The sequence below is a fragment of the Podarcis cretensis genome, assembly GCF_951804945.1.
Source record: "Podarcis cretensis genome assembly, chromosome: 5".
NCBI lineage: Eukaryota > Metazoa > Chordata > Lepidosauria > Squamata > Lacertidae > Podarcis > Podarcis cretensis.
The window spans coordinates 87,028,346-87,050,541 of NC_137174.1; the positions used below are offsets into that span (position 1 = coordinate 87,028,346).

At 44.0% G+C, this 22,196-nt stretch overlaps 2 protein-coding genes across 2 annotated transcripts in view; one reads left to right on the top strand and one right to left on the bottom strand.

Moving 5' to 3' along the window:
* Window positions 1-22,196, top strand: part of GPR160 (G protein-coupled receptor 160) — a 333,442-nt gene that overhangs the window by 210,713 nt on the left and 100,533 nt on the right. The gene's annotated exons all lie outside the window — the stretch shown is intronic.
* Window positions 1-22,196, bottom strand: part of SLC7A14 (solute carrier family 7 member 14) — a 46,113-nt gene that overhangs the window by 14,318 nt on the left and 9,599 nt on the right. The window contains exon 2 of the mRNA XM_079976133.1: window positions 10,131-10,631. Coding sequence (XP_079832259.1) covers window positions 10,131-10,434 — 304 coding nt within the window. The 5' untranslated portion in view covers window positions 10,435-10,631. The remainder of the gene's footprint in view (window positions 1-10,130; window positions 10,632-22,196) is intronic.

Genomic DNA, 22,196 nt, shown 5'->3' on the forward strand with positions numbered 1-22,196 from the left:
AAAGCAGGAAGCATCTCAGCGGGGGAAGATAACAAAGGAGAAACCATCTCAAAGAGGCTGGAGAGTAATGCACTTTTTATTCATGCCCAGTGCATTTCAGCAGGCTATCCTCCTGGGCTTTTCTACAAAAATATAGGACAGCAGTGAATAAACAGTGGGTGTTGGGTGGCGGTGTGGGTTAAACCACAGAGCCAAGGACTTGCTGATCAAAAGGTTGGTGGTTCGAATCCCCACAACGGGGTGAGCTCCCGTTGCTCGGTCCCTGCTCCTGCCAATCTAGCAGTTCGAAAGCATGTCAAAGTGCAAGTAGATAAATAGGTACTGCTCTGGCGGGAAGGTAAACGGCATTTCCGTGCGTTGCTCTGGTTCGCCAGAAGCGGCTTAGTCTTGCTGGCCACATGACCCGGAAGCTGTATGCCGGCTCCCTCGGCCAACAAAGTGAGATGAGCACCGTAACCCCAGAGTCGGTCACGACTGGACCTAATGGTCAGGGGTCCCTTTACCTTTACGACAGGTGGCATCATGCAGATGTATAGTCTGAATGGTTTCCTCTGGGTAGCATACAGTCATAGAACTGTAGAGTTGGAAGGGACCCTAAGGGTCATCTAGTCCAACCCGCTACAATGCAGGAATCTCAGCTAAAGCATCCATGGCAGATGGCCATCCAATATCTGCTTAAAAACTTCCAAGGAAGGAGAAGGAGAAGTCCACCACCTCCCAGGGGAGACCGTTCCACTGTTGAACAACTCTTACTGTCAGAAAGCTCTTCCAGATGTTTGGTTGGAATCTCCTGTATTGTAACTTGAAGCTGTTGTTTCGAGTCCTACCCACCAGAGGAGGAGAAAACAAACTGGCTCCATCTTCCATCTGACAATGTGATGCCAATTTAATGGTGGCCTTGCGGATGCAGCAGAAGTAGGGAAGAATAAGATGCAAGCTGCCAACAATGGGCTGGAGAAGTTGGGCAAATGACCCAGTGTCCTTCAACTCAGTGTTGAAGGAGGTAAGGAGAGAGGGAGTCAACAAGGCTATCCTCAGTGATGCCCACCTTCCACACCTGTCACCCTAGTAAGTATTCAGCTATGATTACCAGGGTCACAAATGCCAGCAGCCAGTAGCCACCAGCCATAAAGGCAATTTAGCTAGTAATAAACCAGCAACTTCTGAAATTGTGTTGGAAAATTGTGTTGGAACGAGGTGGATGGGTAAAATTGTGCTGCCTGCCATTAATAATGTCTCTAATGGAGCCAATCTAATGTTTTGTGAGCTTCGTTACCCAATGTGTTTCTTTTAGCAAAGTAAAAATATGTTTTGGTCTCTCTTGGGTGGAGACAAGTGCTGTTTCCTTTATTTTCTGCAGGAAAACAACACAGATCTAATGCATTCCTGATACCTTGAGGCCAGATGTATCTGCCAGAAATCCAATTATTTTGCATCTGAATCAATTTGTGTATGTGACAGGAATACAGCTTCCTGTTTATTGGCCTATTAAACATTCATGCAGGAAGCAAAGAGCTGGTCCCGATTTTTTACAAAATGACCAGAGCTTCTAGCAAAAGGACCTAACATGACTTTGCAAGATTTTTTCAAATTAGGATTAGATTTGCCCAATCTAGCATGGCTGTAGATTTTAAAAATAAGATAAAGTAGAATGAAATAGACCTACAAAGCAGATGATTGGAAATGGATCTATGGGTAATATTTATTTATTTTATGTCTCAGCTCCTAAATAGTGTAACAAAAACTTTGCTGGCATGATAATATGCTTGATGGTATCATTCAGGAACAAATAAACACAGCTGGATAGTTAGGGCTTTCATAAGACTGGCTATAATTTCCTATTTATAGCATCTTCTGCTGCTGCTTCTTAATAATAAAATCCCATTTTCTTCAGTTCCATAGCAATGCAGTCCTAGCCATGTCGACTCCAAAGCAAGATCTACTGAATTTAATGGTACTTTTTCTATGGTGAATATGTTGGAGACTGCTATTCTATACACGCATGTACCTTGGGATAAGTCCCATTGAATTCAGTTGGACTTATTTTCAAGTTGACATGGCTAGGGACTCCACTAGACTGGTAAATAAAGTGTTTTATATGCGTTGTATATGCAATATAACACTGTGTCACTAGATGGCGCTATACACGCATGTACCTTGGGATAAGTCCCATTGAATTCAGTTGGACTTATTTTCAAGTTGACATGGCTAGGGACTCCACTAGACTGGTAAATAAAGTGTTTTATATGCGTTGTATATGCAATATAACACTGTGTCACTAGATGGCGCTATTGAGTCCCGTCTTCCCCTACAGGATTTCCCTGTACGAGTTTACAATGTGTTTAACTGAAACACTTCTTTGATGTGTCTAGATCCAGCCTAGAATTGCATGAGGGACAATAGGTGCCTCTTTTTTGCCATACAATTTATACACCGCTTGATTGTAAAAACAAACAAACCTCAAAGCAGTTTACAAAAAGATATAACAATAAAATCAAGAAAAATTCTTAACCCTGCTTTACAACATACATGAGTTGAATTACTAAAGCAGTTTAACATTACCTCACTTTCCTAAGCATCTGGGCAGGCTTCTCTAAGCGGGAATAAGTTTTAACAGGCACCAAAAAGAGGGTGGTGAAGGTGGCTGCTTTATCTCAATTGGCAGGGAGTTCCAAAGGACAGGTGCTGCCACACCAAACAAATGGGTTCTTACAGATTATTATTATTATTATTATTATTATTATTATTATTATTATTTATACCCCGCCCTCCCCAGCCAAGGCCGGGCTCAGGGCGGCTAACAAGCAATAATAAAAACAAGTTGAATGAATACAACTTAAAAACAAGATGAAAACACAACATTAAAATATTGAAACATTAAAATATTAAAATGCAGCCTCATCACAGGAGGAGAAACGAAAAAGAAAAGAAAGAGGGGTAGGGAATCAAATTGGCTCCAAGCCAAAGGCCAGGCGGAACAACTCTGTCTTACAGGCCCTGTGGAAAGAAATCAGATCCTGCAGGGCCCTGGTCTCATGAGGCAGAGCATTCCACCAGGCTGGAGCCAGGGCTGAAAAGCCCCTGAAAAGGGTGTTGCTATTTATGGATCTTGAGGTAGGGCATACCGGGAGAGGCGGTCTCGTAGGTACGAGGGTCCTAGGCCGTGAAGGGCTTTAAAGGTCAAAAGCAGCATCTTAAATCTGACCCTGTACTCCACTGGGAGCCAGTGCAGCTTGAAAAGCACTGGGTGAATATGCTCCCATAGCAGAAACCCCGTGAGGAGCCTCGCTGCAGCATTCTGCACCCGCTGGAGTTTCTGGGGCAGCTTCAAGGGCAGCCCCACGTAGAGCGAATTACAGTAGTCAAGCCTGGAGGTGACCGTCGCATGGATCACTGTGGCCAGGTCGGGGAATAGTTATTATTTAGCGCCTGCAGCAATGCCAATTTTGCTGATCAAAGTGGTCAAGTGTGCATGTGTGAGGCACACTGTAGTAATCGAGTCTTGAAGTAACCAACGCATGAACTACTGTGGCAAATCTTTTCCGGTCCTTGCGTGTATGTTTTGCTGAACAGCTCGAATGCACTCAGCCTATGATTGATATAAGTCTTCCTTTTTGGGCAGTTGCCTCTGCAAGGTCATAAGTTAGTGGCAGCAGGTTCAGACTCAGGAGCTGAGTTCTAGTAAACAACCAGGGACAAGCCTTTACCAAAGACCCTGGGAATGTCGGAATCAGGTGGGAGGAAATGAAGGTGGAAGGACCTGCTTCAGACAACCCTGGAGTGCGAAGAGAGCAAATAGATGAAATCAGGAAAGGCAGGGTCCCTGTGATGCAGGAAGACTTTTTAAAGCACGGGGAAGGGAGCGCTATTTGGTCTCCACTTCAGCTAGCCAAATATTTCTGGGCCACCACCAGCCACAACCCAGAAATCTGCATACCCTCTGACATTTCTTTGAGGAAAATAGGGACATCCCATTCCATAAAGATAATTTTATCTTATTGGGTTGCCCCAGCACTCTGGGCAGCTTCCAACATATACAAAAACACAATAAAACATTAAATAAATATATATATAAACCTTCCCTATACAGGATTGCCTTCACATGTCTCGGGGGTTAGATAACTCCATACCATCCAACATTTCTCCGATGTAAATAGGGACATCCTAAGGAAAAGTGGAACTTTCCGGGATCGAAAAGAAACCGAGACAGCTTCTCTAAATCAGGTTATCCTGGAAAATAGGGACATTTGGAGTGCCTGAATCTTGCCTATACGTTTATGCATATTTACCTGGAAAGAATTGTTCTTGACATCTATTCAACTTTATTCTGCGTAAACCTTGATTGTGGTGTGAACATTGTGAAACAATGCACCAGTTACACTAGTGGAGGTCTTTATCGCGGCTCACATTCAAGCAGGAGAAGAGGCTATGTGTCCTGGGAAAAGACTCATTCTTATCTCAGTTTATGAAGCTGAGATATGATCACCCAGGCTAGCTCAGTGAAAAGAGAGCCAGCTCTTGAAAATAGTAACATGAGAACCCATCCCAAGGTTTTGTTTATATCCCAGATGCTTATGAGAACCGCAGCTAAAAGGTTAAGCAGAAGGTGAAGAGAAAGATTCAGTTTCATGTGCTTTGTGATTTCCTAGCTCAGCCTCACTTTTGCTTTCCAAGAATGCATTGCTGTTATAAATAACAAAACTCAGGAATGATCAAAAAGGGGGAAATGGCCGAGGAGACTATAAAAATATATCTCAGTGCTTGGGGAAATGTTTTTCTTCAGTGGAATGAAAGCAAATCAAGATGAAAGAAGAAAAAGAATAACCAACACAGCAAACTTGCTATAATCTTAAATTTTTAAAACATAACCCCTGTGGTAGAGATACAATATTGGCAGTTCTGTGCGTTACTCTTGCTTATAGTGTGTAGCTGTGTTGTTTGTACCCAAGTAATATCTTAATGGAAAGCTACCAAGGTTATAGGATCAGGTAGTCAATGGCTTTCTATGAGTTCACATGCAGTTCGTGTGTCTAAAGCACTCTTATGCCACTTTAACAGTCAGGTCTACCCCTAAAGAACCCTGTTTTAAGGGTCCTGAGAATTCTTAGGAGTCCCCTCACAGGGCTACAATTCCCAGCTCTCTTAACAAACTACCAGGTACCCCAGAAATCCTTCCTGGTACGTGTTAACATGTAAAAGTCACAGACCTCCTTCGTTGCATCCATTTGTTCCAATTTGTAATGTAACCGAAACGCTTTCAACTGGCTAAGAACACCACCTGAGTCGTGTGAGCTCTACCTGAAACTGTGATCGGACAAGGTGTGCTGTCGTCCCTTCTCAGCAGCAGTTTGGGTGGTGCCTCACATTTTGCAGTCCAGCTGCTATGATAGCACAGAGGTTTATTTTTATCTCTGTCTCAAAAGAACAAACGCCCGTCAGAAAACATATTAGTAACTTTGGATCAGTGACAGCTGGCTGTTATATTTACAGAGATGGGTGTGCAGCCATTATGTATTTCTTCTTGCCAGGAGGCCACTGGGCAACATGAAACCTGCAAACATCTGAAACTTAAAGTGCCATATTTGAATGTCTGCTAGCTCCTCCCACTCTGCCTCTTGAAATGTGCCAAATTGAGACATGTACGGCTTGACAAACACCAGCTGCCTTTTCTCCCCTTTTCTACCCATTTTTTAAAAAAAAACTGATGAAGTGTTTGGGGGAATTCAAAAGCTTGTCCACTATTTTATGGCATTTTGGTTGACCTAATATAGACTCTGGAATTATTATTATGGCCAGCTTTATTCTTTAGAATTCTGATGCCTAAAAAAGCATTGTCTTTTCATTCAATAGCATTTTCCATCTCTAGGTAAGTCAGAGTTTTAGCTCCTGGTTGTGTTGATTTTTTTTATAGGCATGGATTTATGTCATTTTTTCCCCCCTGAACAGGCTTTTACCTTCTTAAATTTTATAGTTCCTGAAGTTCTGCTTTGCAAGTTCAGATGTTTTGGTCCAGACCCACATAAATACCATCCTATTTGATTCTATGCTTTGTGGATAATACTTATCCATACTTATCTTTTGCCCTCCTCTTTCCAGGCACAGGCCTGTGCTTAAAAGCTCTGTGTCTGAGTCTCTGTTTTTGTTTTGCCTCAAGCTTTCTCCATGAAAACCTGCTCTTTAGTGCTCAATTGGAGCAAACATCCATTTGGGCTTTCTGTGGATTGACATTTGCTTTTATTGAGCTTTATAGGTCAGGGTTTCATTTCGTTTTGTTTTTGCAAAAGAGGGGACACAGAGCTCGGACAGTGCTCGGACACAGAGCTTTAAGCGGTGGGCTGTGCCTGGAAAGAGCGGAGGAAAGGTAATTGCGGATAAGCCCATAATCTGGGTTGGGTAGACCTCAGGAAATACTTGGGTGGGGTTTTTTAGTAGACCCTGTGATCCACCAACTGGAACCTGCTGCAAAGGATATACACTTAGAATTAAAGAATTCTGAGCCAAAGAATTTATTTTAGGCACCACATCTAAATGGAGCTCACAGCCCTTCCACACCAAAATCTATCAACAGTCTTCTTCATTTCAGCAGTATAATTTGAGCCAGGGCAGGGGGACTGTCCTTTAGTTGCTACTAGTAAATCAGGTGGATGTTGGAAGTCCTTGCCAATCATCCAGGAAGCTAATGGCAGATCCATGGTTGTCTTCTGCCCACTGTTGTCTTGACCCACCTTGATAAAAATCTGATAGGTGCCACCAGAGTTGCTTCTAGTCCATCCATTGTGGCACCAGTTAGCCATTCCCAGCCCTCAAAAACAGTTAAGTGAAACAATGAGTTGAATGTTTTCCCTTGATGTTTTGTAGCCAGGCCAGGTGTAGATCTTGGATGAGAAATTCCAATCTCATAAGAGAAAGTAGAATGAAAACAACTATTTTATCCTTGATAAAAGCATTAGAGAAAAGCTTGTATTAAAAAGCTAAATTTATCCAGGCTATTTCATTGTGTTGCATTTACAATGCAGAATTCAAATCAAGGTTCTTCTGTTATTTATCAGTGTTTTCTTAACTGACACCCACATCAAATTTGAATCATCAATAACCCGCCTCAGAAGCACAGAAGGCTCCTTTCAACTGCTTGCGTTGGAACATTGTGTCTGCTTGTTATCATTGAACTGTAAAGGACGAACACCAGCAGTAAACGGGCTCACGTGGAAAACATGCATAGACCAATTCATACCCTTGGCTAAATTCAATCAATGAAGCCAGAATTCAGAGACTTTTGCTTTACACTTGTTTACTTCTTCTTATTCATCGTGATCCTTTAAAAACCGGACCCTGCAATCAAATTTCAATCAGACAACTCTGAAACCGGCAATCAAATTTCAGGCATGTAAGCAGAAGAGTCTTGCCGGTCCAGCATTCTTTTAGTCAACCTGGTCCAGAATGTTGCATCCCAATTGCATCTGGGAAACTTGCAGGCAGGGTACAAATTCAATAGCCTACCCCTCTTGTTTGTTCCTGACACCTGATATTCAAAAGGATGCTTAACTCTAAACCTTGAGGTGCCATTTAACTATAATGGGTAATAGATTCTGACAGTCCTAGAGGGTCCTGAAAACTTCCTTTCCATCTTCATTATTATAGGGTAGCGGAAGTGAATGTTAATTAATCCACACAAGTACAGTTCGTACCATATTGCTAGACCAATTACGTTAATTGACTGAGATGGATTACAAATATGTTCGGTGTAGCCGGTGAGTAATGCACAAGCCTTTCTTGTTAGCCAGAGACCCTCTGGAAGTATTTGTTGGCTCTCATGATGTCTGAAAAGTGTGGTGTCAATGCAACTCCCCTGATAGTTTAAGCCAGCCTTCCTTAAAGCGATGTCCTCAAAAGGTCATTGGACTACAACTTCCATCAGTCCCAGACAGCATCAGGTTAAAGAAAGCTGGTCTAAGCCAGTGTTTCCCAACCTTGGGCCTCCAGCTGTTTTCGGACTACAATTACCATCATCCCTGACCACTGGTCTTGCTAGCTAAGGTTGATGGGAGTTGTAGTCCAAAAACAGCTGGAGGCCCAAGGTTGGGAAACACTGGTCTAAGCAATCCTTATCTTAAGCACAGTGTATGTATCTTTGCTTTCTAACTTGACTAAATCCAGTTAAGCTAGGTCATTGAAACAGTCTACGTCTACAACAATGGTCCTCAGCAGGGGTGCCAACTTGAATAAAATATTGCGGGGACCCAGGAAAGCCCCACCCCACATTACTGATCACAAGACATGGTGCACGCACATCATTTGAATAGCAATGCCCATCAACTTGAGTGGGGCAGCTCCCTCAAATGTTTTTGGGGAGCAAAGGGACCTTGACCCTTAGGAGTTGGCTCCTATGGTCCTCCTTTGTTTGGGACCCAGGGTACATTTGGAAACCACAAAATCCAGAAGGAAAACAGCTGAAGGTCAGACCCTTAATTTAAAAAGTTGAAATGTTTACACCAAAAAAACAAATACGACACAGACAAACAAAGCAAACACCCCCCTAAAACAGACAGCTCCTTCCAATCATATGACCTGCCAAGCCAAAAAAATCCTCAATTAAAAAAATAAAATAAAAATTGGGAGGGCAAGAGGTTTAGGCAGGAACCAAGAGGGGGTCTGGGGATACCATGGTGGGGACCCCAGGTTTACAAAGATTTCATATTCAGCATAGTGGTTGAGCTGACTCTCATGATATCTGAAAAGGATCGTGGAAACACAACAAAACTCGGTCATGGTTCAGCTAAACCTTAAATTGAGCATAGTTCTAATTGACTGCACCCTATCTTAATATAGAGGTAGAATTCTTACATAATTATTATGCTATCCAGTTAGGTTTAGGAGTGATTACCGAGTGCTGTAGTCACAACTAATCAGATGCCATGGTGGACTTATTGTAAGATGGTCGAAAATTCCCACTTGGTAATGCAAAAGGTTTTATCATTCTTTGGCATTAGTCTGGGGCAGAGGTGTTGGTGCTACTAAAGGTGTTGACTCATTAAAAGAATAATACTTAGCTCTTGTATATTTTGCCATTTTTTCTACTTGAACAAATAGCATCTTAGGCCCAGAGAGGCATTTACAGTCAGTGCCATCTAGAGAGTTTCAGCAGGTCTCATAAAATGGAAGGCAGGTAATATAAACAAGTTTAATAATGTCTTTAATCAGAGGGAAAGATAGCACAGCTTACTTTCTTTACATTCTGAACATTCAGCATTGCACACCAATGTGTGCCACCCCAATAGCCTTAGACCCCAATAGCTGCTTCCTGAAAAGTAAAACGACGACTTATGAGCATTACATATTACTTTTGGCTGACAGTTTGAGCACCTGAAGGCAATAGTCGTCCCATCCCTCTTTAATTTTAAAAAGACATTTGTGCTCCCAGGCTGGTGTTTGATCTCAGTATATTATATTTTTAACTCTGCCCTAGTTTTCCATTGCATTTTCTTCCTGTAGTTTAATGCTGTTTTGACATGTATTTCAATACGGTTGTACACAGCCTGGAGACAGGAAGTGGAAGGCGGCATAAAATGGTTTCTAACAGATAAATACATACATATTTCAAAGAACAAATGGCTTATAAAATATGTATTCCTGGAATGCTTAAGAAAAAGAGTGGGGAACCTCATGGCCCATGGCCAATGTTGGCCTGCCAGGTGGTCCAGGTTGACCCTCAGGGCCATTTTCTCCAAACCAACCCCAGCTGTCCACTCACTGATGACACTGAGTGATGTCAGCTGATGGGCAGGGTTCAGTCCCCCTGGGTGCTGCATCAACAGTGTGTTCTTTGACCCCTGTAGCCAGCAGGATTGAACCCTTAGCTCATCAGCTGGTCATGATGCCATCATGATATAAGATGATTGACAGATGGGTGGACTTGTCCACCTGTCATAGTGGGTTTGCAGGGGTGGGGTGGGGATAAAGATCTGGCACCCTGGCTCAAAAAGGTACCCCAACCCCTGGATTATGAGCGATGACAGTGCTTGATGAAAGATAAACTAAAAAGTTCCCCCTAGAAATTCATGAGAAATAGAATCAGCCACAACTGTTCTTCAGTAAATAGGCATTTAGTAAGCATACAGTTTGGGAAGACTCACCAGACAAAATGGAGGCTACGGCTGCAATGATGAAGGAAACGATGACGCCCGGCCCGGCCATCTCCTTAGCAACCAGGCCAGAGACCACATACATCCCGGTGCCAACACAACTTCCAACACCCAGTGAAACCAGATCCAGGGTAGTGAGCACTTGGGCCAGTTTGGTTCCATGGGATGTGGTGGTGCCTGTCCCCTCCAGCATGGATTCCACTGGCTTGGTGCGGAGGATTCGAGAGTGCATGGCATACCATGTGGCACCCCACTGGATCCGTCGGGGGTCCAAGTGCGAGAGGATTCCGCTCATTGTGATGTCAAGGGATGGAAAGAAAGGCCAACAAAAACCACAGAGTTCAGTTAGCTCCCGTAACGAAGTCTGACAGCATAGACTTTAGCAGACAGGTAGTCAGTTTCAGAGATGGTCCATGTCAACTCAAAGCCACTGCGGTGTGAATGGTAACTGAAGCTTTAACAACCTGGGTTTCAGTTTCGCCTTGTGAGATCCTATGAGAAAGAGGAGGAAAATATATTCCTGTGTGAATGAAAGAAAGTGGGACCACAAAACGTTTCTATCCCACTCCTAGGAACCAAGATTACAGTAATACATTTGTGAGCAGCATATGCTGGAGGACCAGCCATATTTGGTGTATAGTGTAAGCAATACTAATTTCTAGATGGATTAATGGTCTGACCTGGTAATGGGCAGCTTCTGGTGTTCTTGTTAAGTCCCATACTATAGACCTGCTATGTGTTCATGTGGTGGCGTCATTTTTACAGAAACGTAGAATTGGAAGGGATCCCGAGGGTCATGGAGTTCAACTCCCCTGCAGTGCAGGAATCTCAGAAGCAATGAAGGTGGCTTCTCTTTCCTTGTCTTCCTCACTCAAGATAGGTGGCATTCAGAATCAGTGGCTAAGCTAGATAATTTTAAACATTGGACTTAATAGTCTTGTGTGCATGTGTATGTGGTAATTAGATGATAATGTGCATTACTTCACTTACGGTACTTTAAAATGTGGTAAGAGAGCCCTGCTGGGTTTGGGGATCCTGCTAAGAGGGCTCTTGACACCTGTCCAGTTGGTGCTATTGTTCAGAATATATTCAAAAAGGATGGGGCAATTGGTCAGCAGCACAATAAGGCCTGGATCACACATCTATGCACATCAGTTGGATTTTCAGCACTTAATTGCTCTACACTTGGGCTGCAAACTTATACACACATACACGGTGTGGGAATATGAAGCTAATGAGCCTGACTTACAAGTAAATAGGCATAGGACTGTGCTGTCTGTGTGCTTGCTTCTGCAACCTATTGCTTTTTGTGCTTGAGCAATGATTACTTTATATATTTGGACATAGATGATTAGAAAGGTAACAAGTTTTCTTCTGTGTTCTCTTCCACAAATGATATTTACTGGGCAAATGGTGCCTTGAACTTTTCACTGTTTAGGAAAGGGGTAGTGTGAAACAATATCTTTGTAGCTGCGTGGGGAAGAAACAATTGTCTCTTTTTCATTTTTGGCTAAAAAGAAACTATTTTCTTCCTTTGTATCTAAATGTGTGTTTTTAATACATACAGAAATTTCGCCAAGTTAGCAAAAACATGACGTTAAGTTGACTGCTGTTGGTTGACTAAAACCTAGAGAGTTTCCCCAGATATTTACCCTAAGCAATATTTACCCCATGATTAAAGGTTGTAGCATTTAGGATTTTTTAGTTTATAGAAAAGGTGGGGAAGAGGTGGCATGATCAAAGTTTATAAAATTATGCATGGCATAGAGAAAGTGGTTAGAGAAAACTTTCTCTCTCTGTGCCTCACTCATTACACTAGAATTCGTGCACATCCAATGAAGCTGAATGTTGAAAAACTCAGGACAGACAAAGGAAAGTACATATTCATGCAGTGCATAGTTAAACTGTGGAACTCACTCCCACAGCAGCCAGAGACGACGGATGGCTTGAAAAGTGGATTAGGCCAATTCATGGAGGATAAGACTTATCAGTAGCTGCTAGCCACAATGGCTATGCTCTGTCTCCACAGCTAAAGGCAGTATGTTTCTGAATATCAATTGCTGGAAAGGGGAGGGTGCTATATTCCTGCTCAAGTCCTACAAAAGACTTCAATTTTTTTTTACTGCCAATCAGAATAGATAGCAAGGGGCCAAGAGTCTCTAGTTCAGGACAGAGTTAGTATGTGAAAGAGTTAAGAACCACAGACTTCTAAATTGCTAGAGTAGGCTCAGTGATGTCAGATCCCTCTTCTCCTGAGAGGGAAGAAATAATTCTTATTTCCTGTTCTCTCTCTCTCTCTCTCTCTCTCTCTCTCTCTCTCTCGACGGAAGCAGACGTCCCTCACCTTAACTCTCTGTCCCAGACATACGTCTGAGACCACCCTTTGTAGTACTTTTAAACCAAGAACATTTACCAGGAATTTATCATTGCTGCTAAGAACAATGCATGACTGTAAGTAAAGTATATTTTAAACTTCCTTCAATGTATGGTGTGCAGGAGAGGTAAAGGGAGCCAACCACTTCAAGTAGCTGGAGCATATTAAAATAAGGCTTAAGAGCCTATTCCTACACTTCACTACATCTACCTAATGATGGGATTTAAACTCTGCTACTAGGGTTCTTTATGCACAAGCCCTGTGTTCCTAAAAAATCCAGGCACCAGCCATTTCTTCTTTTGTTTCCTAACACACACACACATGGGTCTGTAGAGGATTAGATATAACCAATATATCCTCTTACCAATGCCCATCAATATTGTTATCTTTCAACAGGGCTAGGATTGGACTTTAAATCAGGGACTGTGCTCTATAAAGCAGGATATAAGGCCACCCGAACGAAGACCTATTGAATAGGCCTGTTTCCAACCACAGTGACCTGTGGGAAGCTCAAAGGCAGGCAGGAGCACAGTTGCCATCTCCTGCTGTTGCTCCCCAGCAACTGGAATTCAGTGACACACTGCCTTTGATCCTGGATGCAGCAGATGGCCATTCCAGCTAGCAGCCAATAGCCACAAGGTTGAGCTCTTCATTCATAGCCAAGTGGTCAGATTCTTACTTCCAATGTGGGAGGCCTAGTCCAGTGTGCTACTAACTGTGCTTTTTGAGGATGGGGGACACATGTCATAGCTTACTGTTGGAACATAGCTTTGTCTGCACTAGGTTTAGCCCCTGGTACCTGCTATTTTTAAGCAAGGATCTCAGACGGCAGGGCTGGTGGGAACTACACTGGAGAGGCACCACAGACAGCAGCAGGTATAATGAGCCGGTGATCTGGCTCAGTTTAAGTGCATTCAGAGTTTTAAGCCGTGTGGCTTCAAAGAGCACCCAAAGACATCAGTTTCATAACTTCAGCAGTGACATTTAAAACATCTGGATGGGTTTCAACTCAGTGCTTTATAATTAAACTCTGTCTGTTTTTTTTCAGCTCAAAAGCATCCCACTGTGGGGACATAGAAAACTCAAAGATGTATAATGCTCCCTATGGCCAAATGTTACATTTTTCACTCATCCACTAATTACCTTCTTGCTCATTAAACACAGCAAATGGCACAAACACTTTGGTGAGGGGCTTTATTAAACATTGGGGGAGAAGGGGAAGGCTGTACAGGTTTATTTATTTTTTCCTGGAGAAAACTTTGTTCATTTCTGTTTTTGCAAATTGCTTCCAAAGATGGTGTCCAACCCACAGTGTTCTTTTCCTTGATGGTGGTGATTTGCATTTACTAGACCAATAAGTGAGGCCACATCTGCACCACGCATTTAAAGCGCTAAGTTTCCACTCGAACAGTCATGGATTCTTCGGAACTGTAGTTTATTAAGGGTGCTTAAGGGTTGTTAAGGTAAAGCTAAAGGGACCCCTGACCATTAGGGCCGGTCGTGGCCGACTCTGGGGTTGCGGCTCTCATCTCGCTTTACTGGCCAAGGGAGCCGGCACACAGCTTCCGGGTCATGTGGCCAGTATGACTAAGCCGCTTCTAGTGAACCAGAGCAGCACATAGAAATGCTGTTTACCTTCCCGCCAGAGCAGTACCTATTTATCTACTTGCACTTTGATGTGCTTTCGAACTGCTAGCTTGGCAGGAGCAGGGACAGAGCAACAGGAGCTCACCCCATCGCAGGGATTCGAACCGCCGACCTTCTGATCGGCAAGTCTTAGGCTCTGTGGTTTAACCCCCATTGCCACCTGTTGTTAGGAGGCCACTATTCCCCTCACAGAGCTACAATTCCCAGACTTCCTTGGGAAGAGGGATCGATTGATAAACCACTCTCCTCACAACTCTCAGTACCCTCAGCAAACTACAGGATACACAAATATGTATTTTTTAATGAAAAAAACTCTGAAAAATACAAGTTTTATGAAAAAATGGTGTGAGTTTAAAAAAGAAATTGAAAGATTGATGCAGAAATAGGAATATATGGGCTTATAAGTGAATAAACGCAAAATTTGTACAATGATCCCCAAAAGCTTAAGAAAAACACTTTGTCAGCCCATGCCCCCCCCCCCACAGCCCAAGAAGAGACAAGAAAACCATCTCTTTTTGAATTCTAATTGGCTTTTTCCATTCTCACTGTCATTAATCAAAAGTCTACCACCTACTGCTGTGATGCCAGACATTATTAGGAAAGGGTTGTTTGCACCACAACAACATTCTTCATTAGGGAAAATTAAACTAAAACAGCAATCATATTGCAGATAGAGAGAGAAACATGTTTACAGGCGCAAATCGTCTTTATCTATGGAAACATTTCCTGCATTATTCATATTCAGCGAAGGTTTGATTTGTTGCTATGGTGGCACTTAAAGTCATCCTGGGTACTAGCTTGACTTGTATGAGCCTCCGGATATGTGCAATTGGTTTGACTTACCTAGGCATATATCAAAGGGCCCCGAAATAGCCTGCAGACTAGTTGCCTTCTGGCTGACCGCCCACCCAACCCATCTTCTTTCCCAGGAATACCCATCGCCTGCACTACAGTCTGCTAGACAGGAGGAGAGCTGAACATTGCTTATGGCAAGCTGAACCATGTACAGAATTCAGAAAGGCAGCCACACCTGGTGCAGGAAGAATGTGCACATGGGAAGGTGGGAGATGGAAAGAGAGACAGAGAGAGATGCAGGGCTATTTTAGTCACTGGTGACACTGGCAGCTGACCCTCAGCTGGCTGGAGCAGATGGTCTTTGTACTAAGACACAGTGAAGGCTGGTCGCTGCTAAAGCCGCATCTGTGGAACGAGTTACGTCATGGACTTGCTAAAAAGGAATTAAACGGCAGAGAGAAACGAGCACAGAGGCTTGTTCCTCTCGTGCTCATTGAAGTAGCTTCTTTCCTGTGAGCTGCCAGTGGGAAACGGATGAGCTTTTCATAGAATAATAGAATCACAGAATTGTCGTGTGGGGAAGGGACTCTGAGGGTCATCTAGTCCCACTCCCTGCAGTGCAGGAATCTCAACTAGATCATCCATGGCAGATGGCCATCCAACATTTGCTTAGAAACCTCCAAGTCTAAAACATCTCGTAGGAGTCTGTTCCACTGTGGGAAAGTTCTTCCAGATGTTTGTGACTTCAAAAATTGGACATACTTTTCACAACCAGTCCTGCCACTCTAAGATCTTGTTGGCTGCTGGATTGACCAACAGGACAGGAACCAGCACAGTATGGAGGAGCAACTCCTTCGCCCTTCCTTGCTTTCCCCTCAAACCACTTCTGCAGACTTTGGAATGACAGGAAGTTGGAATGCAGGAACAGAGGAAGCTGCCACCTCACACAACTGATGCATCTAGGCCAGTATTTTCTACACTGTCTGGCAGCAGCTCTCCAGGATTGCAGATTGGGCAGATGGAGATGCCAGGATTGAACCTGAGACTTCCTGCATGCAAAGCAGGCGTTGTGCCACTGAGCTTAAGGCTCTTCCTGGAAAAAGCATTATATAGTCAGAGTCTGAGCCCAGAAACAAGTCTCAGAATTATTAGCTGCTGTCTGCCCTGGATTTCTTGCCCATATTAGCACCCCCATGGAGAAAGAGTTGCCTTAAGTAGTAGGGACTCCTATTAGTACCAGCCTGAGATCAGCATATTATGCTGCCTTACACTGGATCAGGCCATTGGTCTACCTGGCTTAGTGCTGACTACTCTGACTGGCAGCCAGTACTCAACCTGGTCCATCACATCACCTCTTACCTGATCTTTTTAAGAAGGCCAGGAATTATACCTGCAAAACATATGCTCTGTCACTGAGCTCTGGCAGTCCCCTGCTGCTCCCTTCTTTACTGATCTGGACACAAGGCCTTTCCCAACTGATCTTTGCCAACTAGATCAAATTTCTCTAGTCCCCAGTGCATCATGCCACTACGTTTGGTAGGCTTGCCATACGTCAGGAAATTTCCTGACATGTCCTTTTTTTCAGGTGTAAAAATAGCATCAGGGCGGAATTTTGCCGAACTGGCAAAATGTCAAGGAAAACCTGGGTGTATGGAAAAAGCTTAAAATCACTATTTTGCGGGGAGGTTTGCCCAGGGTGTCAGGAATTTTGCTTTTTGAAATATGGGAACCCTATACATTTGGGTAAGAACACCTCTTCCAGGTAACACAAGCTATTAATATTTTCAGGCAGAGGAAGGATAGAAATGCAAATACCTAAACTCTAGCACATTGTTTGCATTCCCCAGCCAGCAATCAATCCACTTGGGTAAGACAGAGGACAATGTCATGTTGCACAGATATCAGTTACAAGTGACTGACTTTGCACACTCCATCTCAGAAATGACATTTTGCACTTTGGAAAAGGGCATGAGGCAGGACAGTGCACTGAAAACTGGCTTATACTAGGTCAGTCCATTGGTCCATCTAGCACAGTACTGTCTTCACCAGAGATAGGCAACTCTGTGCCCTTCTGATGTTGGCAAGGATGAGCCAAGGTTGAAGCAGAATTGTCTCAGGTGGTGAGCATGGGGTGCCCTTTGGATCCCTGTTCTCCTCATTCCTGGGTAGACTGGGCAGGCTGGCCGGCCAATGGGGTCCTTTCTCAGAGCAAGGCATGCTGGGTGAGGTGTCTTGGAGAATGCCTTTGCCAATCCTGTCCTTTGCCCCAGCAGCTATAAATGCCGCTTAAACAAGTTGCAAGAAATTATTTTTAAAGTCTGCGCTCAAGCTGTCATAGCAAACCACATCAGTGGCTCAGCCATTCTAGACTTCCTCTCCCAGAATGCCTCACTCTGAAGAAAAAGAAGAAGAAAAGAAGAAGAGTTTGGATTTGATATCCTGCTTTATCACTACCTGAAGGAGTCTCAAAGCGGCTAACATTCTCCTTTCCCTTCCTCCCCAACAACAAACACTGTGAGGTGAGTGGGGCTGAGAGACTTCAAAGAAGTGTGACTAGCCCAAGGTCACCCAGCAGCTGCATGTGGAGGAGCGGGGAAGCGAACCCAGTTCCCCAGATTATGAGTCTACCGCTCTTAACCACTACACCACACTGGCTCTCCACTACACCTTTGGCCCTTTCTCAGAGTGAGGCTCAGACAGGGTGGAGCATGAAATACATGGAGGAATGGGATGGAGGAAGCAGGTGCTGCTGTCATCAACACAAAACTGAAGAGGTGGTGGGAAGAGAAGGAGGAGGATGTGGGCTGGCTGCACCCACCCTAGTTGTAGGGCTACAACGGCCATCAGTCCTAGCCAGGGATGATGGGAGTTGTAATTATCTAGAGGGCATCATGTTGCCTACTTCTGGGTCACCCTCACTGGCAACAGCTTTCCAGGGTTCCACACACTTCTCCTGCCTCTAACCTAGAGATGCCAGTGGATGAACCCTGGACATTCTGAGTGCAAAGAACCCATATGATTTACCTCTGAAAATAAGGCATGTATACATTGAGGCATGTAGTATTGCCCATGAATCGACATACGTTGGCAAAATGCTGAGTTGCTTTCTGTTCCAGAACATCCACCCCATGGGTTCTAGTAGAACATTTTGGGAGCTCTGGCAGCACCCCCCCCAGTGTGTGCCCTTTTGGAGCTATTCCACAGGTTTTTGCTCTTGCTCTTCGTCTCAGCTTGGCGAGGCAGTTTCTGCTTCTTCTTTTTCTGTCAGCTTTTCTAATGTAGGCAAAGGCATGACATCAGCTGTGCAATTCAATATGTCTTCAATAAAATTACATGAGTCAAGCTTCAGCTACCAACCACTAGAGAAAATGTGGAATGCCTGCTTCGGTAGGATACTCATCCACTCATTATCCACTCTTAGGTGCGTCAGCCATGTAATTTGATTCCGCACTTAATATTTTGATGGCCATCAGATCACTGATTTGCTGCATAAGAAATTCCATCCTAAATGTTTTTTATGTCAAGGAATCTAATATTCAAAGTCTGGGATGAATATAAGAGTTTAGCCTAGTCCAGTACTGTTGACTCTAACTTGCTGCAGCTCTAGGGGGGCTGTGTGTCTTAATTTACGGAGCCCAGTCCTCTGTTTGAAGGACTGTCTGGCAACAAAGCTGGTTAAAAGATTTTTAAAAACCATAGGAAGGGAGAGCAGGGGACTTGCAGTTGCTTATTTGACAACCCAGAAAGCAGACTGTGCAGGCACACAGTCGCAGTCTCCCCCAATCCGCCAAGGCGTATTATATTTCCATTAAATTATAGAAATTATTTCTAAATCTGCATCTATACTTACAGATTTACATGTGGCTTTTCAATGCAAATCTGTGTCCTCTTTTTGCAGAGCAGCCTTCCATAGTCTCATGCAGAGATTGTTTTAACTGGAAATGTTAGTAACTGAGCATGGAACTTTTTGGCGTGCCATACAGCAGGACCAGCCCAAGGTATTTTGCTGCTTGAAGCTGAGCAGCAAATAGCACCTGCTCCCCACAAATCAAGGTGCGTAGTGCCTAAGACCAGTCAAGTTATTTTGGCGCCTGAGTCAGAAAATCTCACAAGTGCCCAGGGCCGGTCCACCCATGAGGCAAGGTGAGGCAACAGCCTTGAGCGGCAGAAGCCCATGAGGTGGTGCATTGGTGGCAGCACCAGTTTCCTGCAAGATCTCATGGAGCACACAAGATCAGATGCAGCGCAGCAGTGCATCCCCATTTTGCCTCAAGCAGCAAAATGGGATGCACTCAAATGAGAATAATAATGAAGTCCCAAATTAGCTGCCTTGAAGTGGCCATTTCCGTCTGCCTAATAACAGGGCTGGCCCTCCTACCAGGAAGCTTTGGCTCCTCTCCCCTGCAGTGCCTCTTTTGTGCCTCTTGCTCAAGTTAATGCTGAAATTGTTATTTTTTTCCATTTTCAGCAAAGGCAGGTGTGAATTGTGACATCTTTCATTTTCAGACCTTTTGCCACATGTCACTTAGATAAGAGGTTTGTTTTCCTCCTTCCTTAATAAAAGTTCCTCCTTTCAGTAGCCTCCCAGCATTTCCTATGACGATTTAACACAAAGAACGCAGCTGAGACTCTCCAAGCGGTGAGCACATTTGTCTTTCAAATGTGATTTTTGTTCCCTCCCCGCAAATGAACTACACCTTCCTTTTGTGAGCTGTGTGGTCTGATTAATGCAAGATCAAGGTCTCCCACTGGTTATACAGCTATGAAGGATTGCAACTCGCTGCTCCACTTCTCTGTTTTCCTTGGCCCATTGATCAAAGCGAGGGGCCACAGAAAGCAGGCGATTTCATGAGCCAAAGTAAGGCAGGATGAAAGAATAGGAAAGGAACGTGAACATGCTGCAATTGTGCGCAAATGCTGGAAATGTAAAAAGCATAATACAGAATGCAGAACTCAGCTTCCTAAGACTATAGATCTCCTAATTCCCCCCCCCTTTTGTTCATGGACCGTCAGCCCTGCTCCCAACCTGCCTCAAATGCTTCTGCCAGCCTGGGAATGTGGCCTTCAACTGTGATACTGTCTGCCTGGGTGGAGGATGGAAAGGAGTGTGTGTGTGTGTGTGTGTGTGTGTGTGTGTGTGTGTACAACCTCTAACTTTTGCATGCCTAGAATGTATCCTATTGTATAAAGGAAAGATTCTCATCTTTTCCTTTGGCCATGCCCACCAATGACAGGCGGCCCTTAGAAAGTCCCCCATGAATAAATGTGGCCCTCAGGCTCCCATGCTTGACATCAATGCTTCTAGCCACAACACTTTTTTGCCCACAGAGTAAAGTAGTAAAGTATGCTGATTTACACACCATTATTCAAAACCTAATTTCTGTTGGGCTAAACAGAATTCTAGATCCCCTCCCAGTATTTAGCCTAGATCTGTATTATTCCCATGCACCTCTGCATAGATTTCTTTTCTTTTCAGCAGTGCCACATTGTTCCCCCAGCACTGACACATTAATTCCACAATCCTGTTTATTCCAGCAATCATCCACTTTCCTGCTAGGGTTGTAAAAAACCTGCCTGACTCTGTAATTTTGTAGATGTAAATGAATTAAAAAGAGTAGGGTGTGGGGGGGCCAATCCTTGTGTGAGTCATGCCACTGCAATACCTGCTTCTTTCTTAACAGCCTGTCCCGTTGACTTAATTTATAGTATTATAGAGCTCAGTAAATTATTGATATAATCACATAAAAGGAGAAGAAAACAGGAGCCACGTGATCTGCTTGGACTCCTTCTGGCTGGATTCCCCACTCGCTGTTTTTATTTTCTACAAATGCTAGGGAGGAAAAAGGATCCTGCGGCGATACTCTATTCCAGAGACTTTATGAAGCACAAAATAAGAGGCAGGTTAAGGGACAGCAGGGACCCACCTAACACCCTGGTTTGGGACTGGAACCAAAAACCACATAGCTCACGGGCAAAAGTAATCCTCCATGAGTGGCAGGCGAGGAGATGGACCAGCTACGAAAATTGTATCAGCAAGCTGGCTGCTACTTCACCCTCACTGCTCGGTTGTGCCTCAGCCTCCATGAATTAGTAATTGTTTACGAGGCTGTGATGTTTCTAACGCTGACTCATTTCCCTCCCCTTCTCAGCCACCATGGTGTAAAATAGTAGTAGCTTCTGCTGGAGCGATTACTCAGAGAGCAGAACCAAATCATTGGAATGATTCTGCAAAGAATCAGTTGCTGGTCTGGACTGCTGCAGACTGCTGCTGGAAGAATATATCTGTAAGTGGGGGCCTGCAAAAATTCTGTTAATATATCTGCAAGTGCGGCCTCCAACAAAACGTTGCTGCCCAGGATCCCACTCCATCCCCCCCCCCCCGCCAGCCACATTTTCCATGCCCCCTTCCCATCAGTCACTCAGCATTCTGTGGCCACTGAGCATGCTCAGTTCTCACTGGGTTGCTTTGTGGCCCAGCCCATCAATACCCCACTTTAGGGTTTTCCCCTCAAAGAACATTGTATGCATCTGCAAACATCTCCCAAGCCTGCTGATATGTTTCTCTTGTGAATGGATGGTGCTATTTTGGCAGCATAAGGTTCAGGGAATAAATATGCTGTTGGTAAATTGGGGTTGCCATCCTCTTTGTGTTTCTTCATGTGAACATCCAGAAACATCAGCTCGGCCTGATGGGAATTGTAGTCCAAAACACCCCGGAGGGCCCTATGCTGAGGAAGACCGTTCTAGTAATTTGTTTCTACTCTCAGTGGCTCAAGGTGCATGCAGTGAGATGAGGTGGTAGACTTGTAAATTGGTAGAATGTACTCCAGCACTTCAGAATGCAGGTGGTGGTTCCACATTTTTGAATGCTAGTTATGGTAGAATCATAGAGTTGAAGGGACCATGAGGGTCATCTAGTCCAACCCCCTGTAGGAATCTTTGGTTCAATGTGGGGCTCAAACGTATGACCCTGAGATTAAGAGTCTCATGCTCTACCAACTGAGGGGATCTGCGCTTGCAAAATTGCATAGTAAAGTATTGAGAAAGCTGCGATGTGTGCGAGGTGTGCGAGGTGTGTTTGTTCTTAAGCATGCATGGAAGCATGTTATTTGAAGGAGTTATAAAATACGTATTTAATCAAATATGGCATGCCAACCAGATGTCTGAGGTTTATTGGGGTTTTTTTGAAAATAGCATCCGTGCCTTAAAAGAAATCCTAAGGTAAACAGTGAAAGTGCAAC